This window comes from Pleurodeles waltl, chromosome 8 (genome assembly GCF_031143425.1).
Source record: "Pleurodeles waltl isolate 20211129_DDA chromosome 8, aPleWal1.hap1.20221129, whole genome shotgun sequence".
Classification (NCBI taxonomy): domain Eukaryota; kingdom Metazoa; phylum Chordata; class Amphibia; order Caudata; family Salamandridae; genus Pleurodeles; species Pleurodeles waltl.
In genome coordinates this window covers 811,241,964-811,257,423 of record NC_090447.1, presented here as the reverse complement: position 1 = coordinate 811,257,423, position 15,460 = coordinate 811,241,964, and the positions used below count along the sequence as shown (strand labels likewise).

The 15,460-nt window shown below is 43.7% G+C and overlaps 1 protein-coding gene across 2 annotated transcripts in view; it reads left to right on the top strand.

Moving 5' to 3' along the window:
* The window catches only part of PCCA (propionyl-CoA carboxylase subunit alpha), a 2,021,650-nt gene that overhangs the window by 912,155 nt on the left and 1,094,035 nt on the right, over positions 1 to 15,460 (top strand). For both annotated transcript variants that reach the window (XM_069205070.1, XM_069205071.1), the window contains exon 12: positions 14,138 to 14,288. In XM_069205070.1, the coding sequence (XP_069061171.1) occupies positions 14,138 to 14,288 (151 nt within the window). The remainder of the gene's footprint in view (positions 1 to 14,137; positions 14,289 to 15,460) is intronic.

The window sequence follows — 15,460 nt, the reverse complement described above, 5'->3', positions numbered from 1 at the left end:
ACTGGAGGGTGCTGCAGTGAGAGACAGAAAGCCAGTGCATGTTCAAACGAGCACCAAAGGCACCGAAACACGGGTTGCACACAATCCAAAACTGGTCGGAATGACAGAGACCAGTCACACTCCAAATGTCCCAGGAGTGTCGCTCCAAAATGCTGCATCATGCGTTCACGACACAGCTGCGCTGACGGGAGCAGCAATATAGGATCTCGTCGTGGCAGGACAGCCATTGCGAAAAAGTAGCAACAATAGCAAGACTCCAGCCAATAAAGCCAAAGTAATCGGGGAAACCCCCAAAAATGCTTCCGAAAATAGTGTATAGCCGAAGGTATCAAACCGAATATGGAAGAGAAGGTGTGAGCAAAACCAACACCAACGGCTTTGAAAAAATGTGCAATTCCAGCAGTGTGGGACGCATTAAATATACGTCCCACAAGTTCACCAAAGTGACTCGGAAAGTTAGTATTCAAAAGGGACTGTATTTCCGCTGATGACCTTGCCACCTGTAGTGCGTAGGTCTCGCTAGCAGATGTAAGGGCCACATGCTTTTGAAACAATAAAGCCTTCAGTCGACTCAACTTGTCAAAATTAACCTTGGAAGTAGCAATATGAGGCCAGATGTCCGCTACCTCCCTATTTTGAGTGGGGGGAAACAACACATTCCCGCAGCACGTAACGGCCTTGGTGACAACGACAACGTAAGCTATTCCGGCACGCATGCTACAGCAGCGTTCGCTGTTAAGAACAATGTAACTGCCGTTAGAAAGCACCTGGAAAGTGTTTTTAATAACCGGGACTGGAACTCCCTTCAGATAACAAGCTAAGTTAGCAATCGAAGCGTTACACGCTCCGTGCAAGGACAGCTGTTTACAAACCATGGAATGGCTGACAGAAGTTTCGCATTCACTACCGCTAAGAAAAACCTCCCTCAAACCATTAATACATCTGTATAGAAAAGGAAGCTCCCACACCTTGTGTATGTAACTGTCTCCCAACCGTTCATATCTACCCACCGGAATGTGCTTCAAACGAGAAGTAAATTGCAGAGTGGAGATAGGCAGATTAATTACCCCATGAATCAACCACTCAGCTGACGGAATCTCAGCAACCGTGAAATGCAGTTTTTCCAATTTTTCAATATTCAACATGACATACGTCGCTTCCTTTTTAGCCATCAGCTGTTGTTGAAGAGTTAAATTAAAGGAGACAAAGATCTCTCTGGCACGAATGTGCTGCCACGGAACACGACCTGCCTTCAAGGTCTGAAGAGTCCAACCCAGCTGCATGATGGACCGCGTCTGACTCTGCCCATGATATAAAGAAGACATATCTGATTTAATAATGTCTATAGCAGAGGAAACGATGCTATCAATTATGTAAACACGGTCAGAAAGGGTATGCATGCCATTATCTACAACAGACCAAGCCTGCATCAGGTTTTCCTGATCAATTTGCCTCAACCGGGCCGCTGCCTCCTGCTGTGAAAGCTTCCAAATCTCATTATATACTTCGTATAAAAATCGTTTCTTCCGTGGTACCTTAGGTCCTGACAAAAAATCTTGTAAGTCAGTATCATTAGACAGTAACGTGAGATACGATTTAACTGCATCCAGCGTGGACGACTTCAACCATTGCTGACAAAGCTTTCCCACGCTGTATGTAGTTATGATATCAGCATGTTCTAGTGAAATGTAACAAGGGTCTGCCCTACTAGTCCTGAACCCCCCTGAAGAGGTGACAAAACGTTGATGACCCTTATTAGTGTCTACAGGCCATAATAACCACCCGCCCGGATGTACCAATGAAGTGTTAAGCGTACCATTCTGGACCCAGTGTGTAAACTCACTAAACGTAGCATTAACATATCGCTGCCAATTGTTCAATTTGGAAGGGTCAGGTATACTAGGCAAATTTAACTCTAATCGTTGCCAAGCCCAAACAGCTAGTCTGTTGTACTGTGTCATTGAGGAAAATCACCTGCACAGGGATAATACATGCTCTAAATAATGTGTCCCTGGCCTGCATTTGCCAATTTTTCGTTCCCCAGACACTTTTCAAATCAACAGTCTTAAACCAATATTCATACCCCTCAACCGAAAGTTTAGACACAAACAAATTTGAATATAGTAATTTAGTATCGGTCAATAACATTTGCTTATTAGCATACGGAGTAACTTTAAAATAGTAAGACTTAGCATTTTGTTGATTATTCCCAGAAAAGTATGCAAATTTATCATAATACGTTTTTGAACTCCCCTTTGGAGGAGTTGGGCAATGTTCCCATTGCACATAATCAAATATGGACTTAGGGCTACTTGCTTTATGAATAAAGTGGTGTCCATAATAGTTGTAGCAAAACATGTCACCATGATTATCTCTAAATAGGTAAGCATCTTCATCGTCATAGACAGTATAATATTGCAAGTCTGTCAGCAGAGAATCTACTGTCTTCACATCCCAATCATCAGAAACAATGCCTGGTATAACAATATCACTCATTGATAACTTGAGGACATACGGTATTTGAATCAATTCAGTGGGACCATATATATCGAACATTACTTTATCCCACACAATGCCATCTGGAATCGGTATTGCAGAAATGTTTACATTGGACAAGTCTCTTCGAACCATATGAGACGAAAAATGTGGTTTTAACAGTCTCCACGTGCTCAATATCAGATCGTTCAGGAAGAAAATGACCATGTATTACTAGAAAAAAAGTAACAACAAATCCCAACCACAAAAAAAGAGTCATAACAGCCATAAAAAGCCACAAATAGTTCCAAGGAAAAACAAAATATGTGCGTTTAAGCCAACACAGCAGCTTACGTGGACCTCGGACTGAAGACATAGAGGACGAGGAGCCGGACACTGCATCATCAGTGTCGTTGAAGCAGCCAGAGGCAGTTCTTGCAAAAGGTGCAACTGTGAACAAAGAAGCAGATGGAGGCTCCCGCCTTGGCACACTATAAACCACATGTTCAGAAACATCAGTAGAACGTACAGCAACTTGATCAAAAGATTCCAAATTAATCGTTGTCTGTGGAACAATCGCAAGATCATCTTCCACCCTCCCCAAGCTCGGAGAGGAAACAGCGTCGGTGTAAATCACCTGCAGCGGGACTTCTTCCCCAGTAGTGAGAGGGATTCCGGAACTACTGGGTGTCCCTCTTGGTCTGCTGTGCAGAATCGGCCACATGTTGTAATTTGACATTATCAATGGAAACAAAGCGATTTCCTTTGGCCCCTTGCAGCGGCGGTAAAATCACAGTTCTCGTGCCGCTAACCCCTAACACAGGGACAGGTGCTCGATAAGAAGGACTAAATTCTTTCTTTACTGCGACCTTTTCACGCACTAGATCCCCAATCCTGGGTATCCAACCAGTAGGAGTTACTGGCTCATCCTTAATTCCTGAGGAGGCAGCACTTGCAGATGAGTTATCTTCACGGAATTGCTGTAAATCATGCAAAACAGTGACACGATCATTTATGTCAAAAGGGCGTATCTGCCGCCTCCACACCAGGACCATCTAGATCAGGAACATACATTTGTGTTCCAAACAGGCACTCATATGAAGTACGACCTCCCAATGACCTTCTAGGCAAGTTATTAAGTGCTCTCTGTACTCCATACAGGTGGGCTAGCCAACTCCGACCCGTACCTATAACTCTGGCCGTTAAGGATTGCTTTAAATCACGATTTAAACGCTCCACGACAGAATTTCCCTCGGGATGAAATGGAGACGAGAATTGGAGTTGGACCCCCAACGAAGCCATGGTGTCCCTGAATGCCTTTGAGGCAACAGCAGGGCCCTGGTCCGAATGAAAAGCCGCAACTGCAAATGTATCGACAAAGATGCGCAAATCTTTAATAACAGTCCGAGCGTCAGCCGAGCGCTGTGGCCAGACCCACACAAATCTGGAGCACGAATCTACAGCTACCAATATATATTTGTATGCATTATCTGGTGTCAGCGGACCACAATGATCCAAGTACACACACTGTAAAGGTTTGTTTGAAATTAGAAGGGGCGTCTGCTGCGGGCGTCTAGCTGATGAACCTTTAATTTGTTGACAAACATCACAACAAAGGACATATTGCTTTGTCTCTTTATAGAGACCAGGCCACCAGTAACGAGCCTGTAAAAGCGAAATACTGGCAGCCACACCAGCATGTGCCGCCCCCTCATGTGCTGCAGAAATTAGTCGAGGTCTCTCAATTTTATTTGGTAAATCACGTACACCAATGCCTGGAATATTAACAACAGCATTGAACGCACTACTCAAGCAGTAACGATACTTAGAAGGAAATCCTTTAGGAAATGGCGTGCCATCAGCCGTAGCTTTTATGGCAGCCGAAATCTCTGTGTCTGGTTTGGAACTTCGAGTCACTGTGGCTACAGTGGCAACAGCCACTGCCGACTTTGCGGCTTCATCAGCCAAAGTATTCCCAGCAACGTGTATCCCAACGCGCTGGTGTCCAAGTGTATGCACAACATGGACCTTAGGAAGCGTCTCCTTCAGATCCGCAACCTTACCCCACAACAATTTGTGTTTAATGGTGTTGCCCTTAGAATCTCTGAACCCATTCAACTTCCAATAGTGTAGATATTCATTGAACGACTGAACACATTAGTAGGAGTCACAGACCAGCTAGGTTAAAATCGCCGGATCCGCGTGCTCCAACGCTAACAATAGAGCTTTGAGCTCAGCCAGCTGTGCCGTGCAATCTCCCAAGGTTTTAGTATAAGTATGTCGGGGGCAGAACACTTCCCCCTCCATAGTGCCGCTCACCACCGCACATGCAGCAGAATACTGTTGTTTAGTCCCAACCGCTGGTTCCGCAGAGCCATCGGTATACATGACCACCTGATATTGGTCAATAGGCAATGTGCCAGCAGGAACTGGGTACTCCATTTCATATTGAAGAAATTCTTGAGTCTGCAGTTTAGGGTCAAATATGTAATCTGCATCAGTGGCTGTCAAAGACGTAGCCCATTGTATCCATCGCGGGTGTAAAGCTTTCGAATTAGGGACACTTACTTTTGTAACAGCCTCTAAGGCCGGAATCGGGGAAACGACAATAATGGGTTCGCCCTGGGCAAGAGGTCTTTCCTTAATCACAGCCATCTGTACGGTAGTTAGTATCTTCTCAGTTTGTGCAAATCGTTGTTCTGCAGCAGAATACAAGTGGGACTTGTATGCAATCGGGACTGTCTCACCCTCATTAAAGGTGACATATGTAAACCCAACAGCCCCAGGTATCACCCTTATGACTAAATGTGTCTTATTGTACCGTGTGTGTAAGTGTTTAACTGCTAGGAGATCAGTCTGCAAATCTCGTAGGATATGTGTATGTTCAATCGTCCAAAATCTACTCGAAAAATTCGGACGAATCAACTCGTATAAGGGTTTTCATATTCAGGAATGTAAGTTCTGCCAAAATTCAGAAACCCCAACAATGACTGGAGCTTCCGAACCGTATTAGGAGGCTGTAATTGAGCAAATTTCTCCAAAAAATGTGGCGCCAAGCTCCTGCCCTCTCTCGACAACTCATATCCCAGGAAAATGACGCTGAGGAACGCAATCTTCGATTTCTTAAAATTAAACTTATAGCCAATTTCAGCAAACCCCACAACAATGCGCGATACACGCCTTAGATGTTGCAGAATCTCATCGTCTGTCAGATATATGTCATCAACATATGATAACGCTTCAGGGTCCAACTCGTGCAGAATTTCAGTTACACGAGCCGAAAACAGTCCTGGGCTATTCTTATACCCCTGAGGCAAACGACAAGACTTTTTCTGAGAGCCAAACGCACTGAAACTGGTATAGTCCCGACTTTCGGGCGCTATATTTTGGCAGAAAAATCCATTCGAGATATCTAACGTAGTTTTGTATTTTTTGCGCACTATATTATTCATAAGCGCTGCGCTATGTGAATTCTGTATTGCATATGTGCGTGTATGACCATTTAAATGTCTGTAATCCAACACTATCCTATATGAATGGTCCGGTTTAGCAACGGAAATAAGGGATTATTCATCGGCGAGACACAGGGCTCAATTACACCCTGGTACACCAATTGTGTAAGAATATTCCTAACCGATGCCCTTGCTTCAAATTTGATAGGATACTGCGGCTGCGGCTCGCCCTTTATTGGAATTACAAGATAAGGTGATTGTCTATCCCACCCCACATTATTTCTATATAGAGCGGGGGCCTGTGCAAGAGCCCATAATTTACTATAGGACTCCGCTAGTGCTCTCGGAACAAGTGGTGAGAAGGAAGGTGCAATAACCTCTTCCCCCACTGGACAGTCGCGAACAAAGTCAGGCGGCCAATCTTATTCGGCCAGCAGAACATCATATGATTTTACCACATGGTCCCAAAAGATGGCGTGTACAATGCGTTCAATGTCCCCTTCTAATTGCAGAGTCACTTTATATACTCTATCAGGATCAGAGACTCGCATATCCGCCGTTTCGACTTGTATGAAGTGACCTCTGCCGCGCTGTCTAACAGTGCCAACGCCCATGTCCTGTTCGTCAAGAGAACTCTCTTCTTGAGCGGCATGTCTAACTGAGACTGCTGCCACTTTCTTCTTTTTAAATTGCTGTTTTTGTTGCAGCGGTTTCTCTTCTTGTTTAATAGAAACCTCCGTTGAGCGTTGTGAATCCTGTCTTGGTTTCACGTACTCCGTTCTCCGCTCTGACCGCCCACCTCTCTCACTTCTCTTCTCTGAGGAGTCCTGAAAGGAACGAGATTGGCGTGTATCAGTATATTGATATCTTTCAGGCGTCTTCAAATTATCCCTATTCCTGAGATTATACCTATTCTGCGGGGTCTCCGGTTGGGGAGACTGTCCCCCATCTTTCTTAGGTGTTTGCTGTTTCTTTTCCCAGCGCTTTTTAGTACCCTCAGGTTGCTGTTGTTTAGCATTATCTTTATTATTTTTACCCTGTAAGTGGGGTTTTTGCGGTCTAGCCCCTAGGCTATCGCGACCAATACTGGAATATGTCTCAGCTATTATTCTCGGAAGTTCCCGCTCCTGATTAATCTGCGGAACGTCCCGAAGACGCATTCGCACTGCTAGTGCTACTGCCTCTCCCTTGAGATTACTCAAAATAATAGAAGAAACTGCGGCAAAATTGCCCATTAACTGCATGCCCAAATCTAAGGCAGGGGCAGCCCCATATTCATCTTGAATTTGTTTAAGCACTTCCGGTAAATTAGCTAATGTCGGTGTACCGTGTGCCGTAGTGTAGAGCGCGGCAAACACCGTGCCCCAGGTATTACAAAGGTCCACCGGAGGAACCATCCCATACGGCAAACACATCGTCCATATTCTATTTTTATCCTGAGGTCCCGTATGGGGAAATACTGCTTCCAGCGTATTCATTTTTTGTGCTAGCCAAAATGGAGTTTCCTTACGTTTAGCCGGTACCTTACCCATAACTGAGTGTACAGTGGCCGGATTGATACCCGGAACCACCGCCTGTGGGTGCGCCAAAGCAGCACGCGCTGCATTAGTATTTAATGCCTGCATTACAAACTGAACCAGTCTTCTGTATGTAGTTGCCAAGTCTATATATAAACGACGAACGTCAGCCACTGCCAAGTTAGCAACCGCAGGATATGGTGTGTAAGTAGCCAATAAAGGCCAGGTCGGACCATCATTACTCAGTGGACCTAACCTTACCTGTGCTACTGTGTGTGGGAGGGCGCCATCAAGCCAATTATGGTGTTCTTGATAAGATAAGGGTATCTCTAAGTGCCCTGTACTGTCCAGGGACATTCGCAACAGTGTATTCGTGAAAAGTGTTTGTACCCCCATCAACTGCTGGAAATACGACCCAAGAATAAAAAAGTTCTGTTCTATAGGCTGCATGGGCGTCCACCACAAAAGTGACCGGACCCCCCTGGACCGTCAGGCCATGTGCCACCAGATGTCCTGTGAGCAGTTGTCGCATATTGATTGCTATATTCACTACATTATGATTCGCCATATGTAAAAAACAGCAATAGGTCAGAGAAGGCACACCAATATTGGGTTTTCCTTTTAAAGTTCAAGCTTGAACAACCAACCACTAAGTAATAGGATGTACCTATCCCGTGGTGGCGGAAACCCTCAGCCCCACGGACGTCTCTGCTTACGGAACCGAGGAGTCAAAATATATATGAGACTGAGAGTCAGCCGGACCTAAATATTAGAGCCAGACCAATCGTTGGCGGCGCCATGTCGCGTGGGCTCTCATTATCCTAAATGAGACTACTGGATTTCTAGGCAGCAGGATCGATCAGGGTGTGGGGGACTGAGTCGGACCCACGTGTAAGGAACTCTGTCACCCTAAATCCGGTTTTTGCTCCGGCTAACTAGCAGTGCCTCATTTCTCCCAAGGGGAAGAGATGATTGGGCAGCCGAGCGCATGACATCTTTGGAACTTCTCAGGGAAGTCGTGGTCACTCAGATCCAAACCAACTCTCTCATTTACAGTATGATCTCATATACAAATGACAAAGGCAGTATAAGTTTTATATAATGTTTTAATAAAACAACTGCATTTTAGATAATAAGGCGTGAGCCGCAATAACCAGAACCATACAACACAGTAGGATTGAAATAGTCACCAGGAGAGTAAAACATAAGAACAAAGCTATCATGGTGTCTAATAGTTTCTACTCTCCCTCTGCTTGGTCTATTTCGAGCACAGCATGTTAAGCTTCTAACTTGCCTTTCTGAATCCTTGGGGAGACATCAGCCCTCATACCTGAGCAAAGGCCTGTGATCCTGCAACGAGGCAGTCAGCGTCTAGTTGTGGTTCCCTGGTCTGAATCTCCCTCTTGCGTGTATTGGGACAAGGAAGTGATTTTATAACTAACATGTCAGCGTGATCACAAAATGTCCCTACGCAGGAATGCCAAAGACTAAACTCCTACCACGTCTATCGGCAATGTACCAGACTGTATCCTTGACTGAAGCACGGAGTGAACAGGAATGTGTTATGGAGAACTCCAGTGCTGAAGTAGGCTAAACAGTGTGATATGAATAAAAAACAAGACCGTAGAACTGGCTATTTGAAAAATAGCAGTACGAAGCCTAATAAAAAGCATTTAGAGCAAAGTGCACAAAGGCTCTAAGCTGCAAGCAAATGAATAAAATACATCCAGGGCAAAGTGCACAAAGGCCTAAAGCCTGAAGCTAATGCGCAAAGGATACGTAAAACTAACCACACTACAGGGTTAAGGAGCTACAGGCACTGTCCTCTCAGGCTCCCTACATCTTGTTTTTTCCTTGACAAACTGGTCCATCAGACTAGAGCATCTTTGTTTCTAAAGGGAGTCACGCCCTTCCACGTAGGCCAGTCCATCACTTTTCCTCCCTTTGCCGCCTCATCCATCCAGGGAAGAGGACATATTCCACTTCCACTGGCTGGACCCAAAAAGAGTGTTGTTGTTCTACTTTGACTACGCAGAACCATTCCAAGTGGATGATCAACTCTTCAGGGGGTATGTTGTGACCAAGATGTGCAGAAACCAGCCATCTTCAGACCAATAGTACTCTATGTAAAGATATGCTACGTATTGGCCAAGAAGTACCCCCTTGAGGGTTTGTATGCTCATTCCACTATAGCAAAAGCTGTTGCCTCTATGTTGGCACACAAATTCCCAGTCCTGGACTTCTGCCCGGCAGCATTGTGGGCATCTATGCATACGTTTACTAATCACTACTGTCTGGGCAGTCAGATCTGTAGGGACGGGCACTTTGCCTGTTCGGTCTTGCAGGACTTTTTAGTGTGAAATTGTTTTGCAGACCCACCTCCGAGGAGGTAATGCTTGTATATCTATTGTAAAGTAAGGAATCTGCGGCTGGAAGTCTATCATATGAACAAGTTACTTACCTCTGGCAATGCGTTATCTGGTAGAGATTCTTTCTAGCTGCAGATTTCTTACTGACCTGCCCATCCTCCCTGCTCTTTGAATGGATTTCTAGGGACCGGGCTGTCCCCTTTTCCGGGCTCTAGTTTTACACACCAATGGTCAGTGTTCTTTGTGGCTCCCTGCTCCTGGCATGGAAAGTTTATGAAAATAAATCACTGCACTGATGTGGCACCTATGTAGGCACTGCACATGCCACTTCTGTTGCTGATGACACAGATGACCTCATGCACAGCCGATCTACGCCACCAACCAGTGCACAGAGGTACTGCTCACAAAAAATTTCTGGATCCAGTGTTTTGCCTGGGGATAATTCTAAGGTAAGGATCTGGAGCCTGATAGAGCTTTACCAGATAAGGCATTAGCTAAGGTAAGAAACTTGTTCCTCCTCACTACAGGGTTTTGTAAAATGGGTTCTGAGATATGGGTAAAAAATGCTTCGGTTTTCATTTACAACATTTTTACCAGTACCTTAGGTTGTGGATGTAGTTGTGCTACTTTTAGGTCATGTAGGTTGTTTTGTATGTTGCCGATGCCGTTGGTGCATTACAGATTGATAAAGAGAGGTAAAGTAAGTGGTCAGGACTGGACTTCTAGCTGTTTGTTTTGAGTGAGAAAAGAATTGTTATGCTGTGAAAGATATAGTCCAATACAGCGGTTTGCTAATTTGATTAATTTACATTTGGAGATTGTTAGTAACATTGAGATGGTGATAAGTGTTTTTCTCTGGTGGAGGTTTGTGTGCTGTTCAAATATGTTAACATTTGATACATGCATTGCTTTTGGATTGTTGTTTATGTATTTTGCTAAATACATTGCCTTTAACCTCAGCTGAGGGTCCCAAGGTTATAGTGACGCTACTAGAATTTCAGAGAAGCTATTGAAGACTTTGGGCCTTATTACGACCTTGACTGAGCGGTTTCCTCCATTACAAATGTGACGGATATCCCGTCCCCCGTATTATGATCTCCATTGAATATAATGGGATCATAATACGACAGACGGGATATCTGCCCCATTCGTGATGGAGGAAACCACTCGGTCAAGGTGGATTTGGCTTGCTGGACATTTATTCTCTCTCTCTCTCTCTCTCCTCCCCCCCCCCCCCCCCCCCCCCTTCCCCGGTTTTAGAATGAGCTGAAACTGGGAGGATAAGGCTTCACTCTTTCCTGATGATATCCGTATGTGGGTGAACCATTTCACACCATTCCCAGGTTTATGAACTTCTTTGGGGAACATAGCAGACACTGTGTTTTCAGAATCAGCTGGAAAACATCTGTCCTGTTCCTGATACATAATTGTTAGAGGTAATTACTAAGATCCATGGCTGAATTTTTGGAAGAAAAGAGGACGCACAATGGTGGGAGAGAGTCCCCTGTCACTTTTGGGCAGGAATCCCCTTTTAAAAAGGTTGCCTTCCCCATGTTCCTCTGTGCTTTGCAAAACACCCCGTTTTGGATACCAAAATAAATTTCGAGGAATTATAGGTATTCCTTGTAACTCCATGGAACGGAGGGGTGCCACCGACCTCCTTAACACTTTACATAAAGAAGCACGTAAAGTAAGCACTCCCTCACCTTAGGAACTTTTACTGGACATCCTAGGCTGACTAGTCATGTTGAACAATTTCTCTGCTGGGGGGACCATCATTAAGATTAGGCAGAAGGATAATGGAGGAGAGGAACATACCTGAGTTGGCTATGCTGGTCATGGCAGCTACCTCACTGGTTGTGTAGTTGTGTGGAAGAACAGGGTCATGGGTGTGACCTCATTCTGATTTGGAAACTCCCTGCATAGCTTGCCCAAACTTGAAGATTTAGTGGCTGTGCTCTGATAGGAATATCAACATTTGGTACTAATGAGTACATACGAAAATTAAATATTTTAAGTTACTCCGGGAACAATATAACCTGCATGCGTCAGGATACTTCATATACTTCGTAGGTTCGCCATGCACTGTGCACCTACTTGATGAAAGAGACAGAGTTGACTGACTCCACCACTCGAGACTAGAGTTTGATGTACAAAACAATAGCGAATAACTTCACGGACCTTTGAATCAACCAAGGGCCAAGTGGTAAAAAGACCTGGGGTCAATTGCGGATTGAAGTTGTTGGAAGCACATCTTAATTCCATAAAGGTGGTGATTTAGGCCATCTTTAGTCCAGTGCAGATTAAAATACACCATCGGATATATGTCTTGGGAGCAAAGTATATATTATGAGATGATTTGACACACCTGAGTGCTTGAGGGTGTATGTTGAAAATGCCACCCTTTTTCACACCCCTTCGGAAGATCCCTAGATTGATGACCTTTTGCGATGGCATTAGTAGAACCCTCTCCGAGATGCGGGGTACTGCTGCTGCATTTCATGCCAAAATGAAATCAAAGGGGTTCCTTGGTAAATGAGACCAACACAGACACTGTAAGACCTTAATCAAGGTGGGACTTACTATTGCTGTCAGAGATACCACACAGTTGTGCCTTCCCCCAGAAGTAGAATCCTGGTTTAGAAATATAGATAGGCGCATGGTGATGGGTAGAGGATGCCCACAGATATGTGGAAACATCTGGCTCTTCAAGTGTTTGTAGGTATTAGTCGTTGCCTAATTGGGACTCACATGGCGACAAATGTTGGAATGAAAGAGTAGCAAGGACCTCAATTTACTGCCATTGCACCGTGACCTCTGTTGTTCCTTGTGATGATAATTAACTGGATTTTGCTGTGGAACGTGGTCAACAGTGTACATTCTGTTTTCATTTAGTATGTGACCTTTTCTAATGTGCAATTGAAAAAAACCTAATTAAATATATATTTTTTTTAAAAAGAAGCAGGTGAACAAAAGAGTCACTGTGACCTAATCATTGTCACGTCTTGTGAGTAAATGTTAGCTTTGTGCCAGATCTGGTCCTAATGCGGATCATTTCAACATACAAAGTTCTGGTGCTTGGATGCTCTTGGCTGGTATTAGCACTACTTATGTAACTGATGATGAAGAGCAAGGGAGTAGCTCGAAAATAAAAACACCCTTTACTTTGAAACATGGCATTAAGTTAGTGAGCAAAGTAAGTAATTCGGACTCTACCTGTGAAGTCACATGGGTATCCGTACTCCTTTACTTTAATTGTTTTCTTTCAATTTTCTTCTCTTCACCATCAATTCTAAGATATTGTGTTCCTTCGTTCCCTAAATGTCTTATCTTTTTTCCATCATTTCATGCTATTTTCCTGCTTTCCTTCCCTTCTTCCATGTTTTGATGGTTTTGTTCCCTCCTTTTCTTTGTGAAGCCCTTCTTTCCATCACGCCTCTTTTCCGTCCTTTGTTCCTCACTTTCTTCCTTTCCATCTTTCTTTCCTACTTTCATGTGTGCCGTCTTCCACTCTTCTTAGCTTTCCTATCTTTTTTCGCTCCTTACTTCTTTCCTTCCTTTTTTTAAATCTCTCCATTTTCCACTCACTTATTTTTCTTCGTTATTTTAATCGTTTCTCTTCCTCGTTCTGCTTAGCTTCTTTGCTTCCCATCCGCTTCCCTGGCAGTATATATTCGCTTCTATTCATGTCTTGTGACCTTCCGGCCACTGAGCACAGTTGAGAAAGGCCAGAAAATGAACAGTAATAAAGGGGCCCCGCTGAAGTTGATATAGAGGGCGCTTCACTGGGCCTTTGATGAAAAGTGCCGCTTAAAACTGATGCTTGAAAAGGAGGATTGGATATGAATGTGCCATTCTACTATGACTTTCAATGATGCACAACAACGTATTGTCCTTTATTTACGCACTGTCTGGCTCTCGGGTGTCGCTGGGTATGCTTGAGTAGCTCACCCACTCCTGATTTTGCTTCTACTACTGATTGTGTAATGAGATAAACATGACTAAAAGCCCCATAATTCTGAAAGAAATCTGGGCTGGTTGAGTACCCACTCCCTATGGACCTGGGAAAGGCTCTGCAGCTTGCTTGTGCTGTGTCTTCTGTTTGGTGACAAGCCATGAGTTGCCTGTGGTTTGTGACCGGGGGTGGCCCTCCCATTCCATAATACTCTCGGCCCTCCGCAATCGTTTCTTTGTGGCTGGCTCGACCAGAGGGTCGCTGCAGGTAAGAAATGAAATTACTTAAACACATCATCTGTTTCGTATGAGTGTGCTTTTCCGGGAAAAAATACATACCCATGAAAACATTTATTTATTTATTTTCCAGCACTTTTCTCGACCCAGGGACCCGAAAAGCTATGGGAGAACAAGCAGTAGCCCTCGCCAAAGTAGTAAAGTATTCCTCTGCTGGAACAGTGGAATTTCTCGTGGACTCAAAGAAGAACTTCTACTTTTTAGAAATGAACACGAGATTACAGGTAAAATTGTGGACTGCTAGAAGTAATTAAGTGATTTTGCAATTATAGAAACCCTGATGGATGAGCGCGGGCTCTGTGCCAGGCAGTGCTCTACATCTGCCCCGAGGTCCTGGTTTGAGGTCATAGCCAAATGCAGTCAAAAGTTCACTCTGCACAGCTAGCCACATTGCTTTGGTATTTTTCCAAATTGGCATCCAAACCTTTATTTTTCTTGATGTGGTACCGACATGTCGAGTTAAACTAGAAAAGGGATTAAGCTACACATTTGTTCCCAATAAAAACAGTTCCACATAGAAGAAAATATTTGTTCACCGTTAATATGCTGGGCCTCGACTAGAGATACCTAAAATGGTAGTTCTCAGATTCAGAATGTTGTGTTTTCACACTCCATATAATGTCATGATAAGTAACAGCCTATATAAGGATATATATATATATATATATATATATATATATATATATATATATATATATATATATATATATATATATATATATATAGCGTTTTTGTAAGGAGGAAGAAATGGCACCATGACGCCACTTCATGAAGGCTTGTCTTCCGCTTACCTTGAATGATTTCATCCCTCCATAAACTAGGGAGAAAGGTGCAGTTGATTATGGATGTTGCCTTGTATTAAAACTATTCCTATTATGTAACCTTTGAAAAGCCAAACATATTTATTTCCCTTGCCGCGCACACTGTTCTCGCCTTGCTCGAGTTTAGACAAAGAAATCCGAATTCCTTAAGTCTATGTGCCATTTTACTAAGTGAATCGAATCGTCTTCCCGTCTAAAAAATTGCTAATGATGAAATTTCAAGTTGTCCGGTGTTGTGAGCAGGTCATGTATTGCCTCTTTTCCACCTCATGAGTTTGCAGGCTGGAGTATGGTAAAGGAAATATTGGACATTTGGTCTCATAGTTTGCTGTCGTAGTAAGCTGTTGTTGTATTAATATTGTTGGATCACGTCAGATCATGTTTGTAATGTTTGCAGATCTACAAATTCTAGTGTTTGCCAAGTGATGTTCGTAATTGCTGCTGGCAATGCGACTAACTTACTTTTATTCATGGACTCATTTTATGTTTTCAAGTTGGATGCTGTGCCTCAATTTAACCATTGTTGAGTTTCACAGCTTCATATACAGACACATCTCTGTAATATATGAACTCTC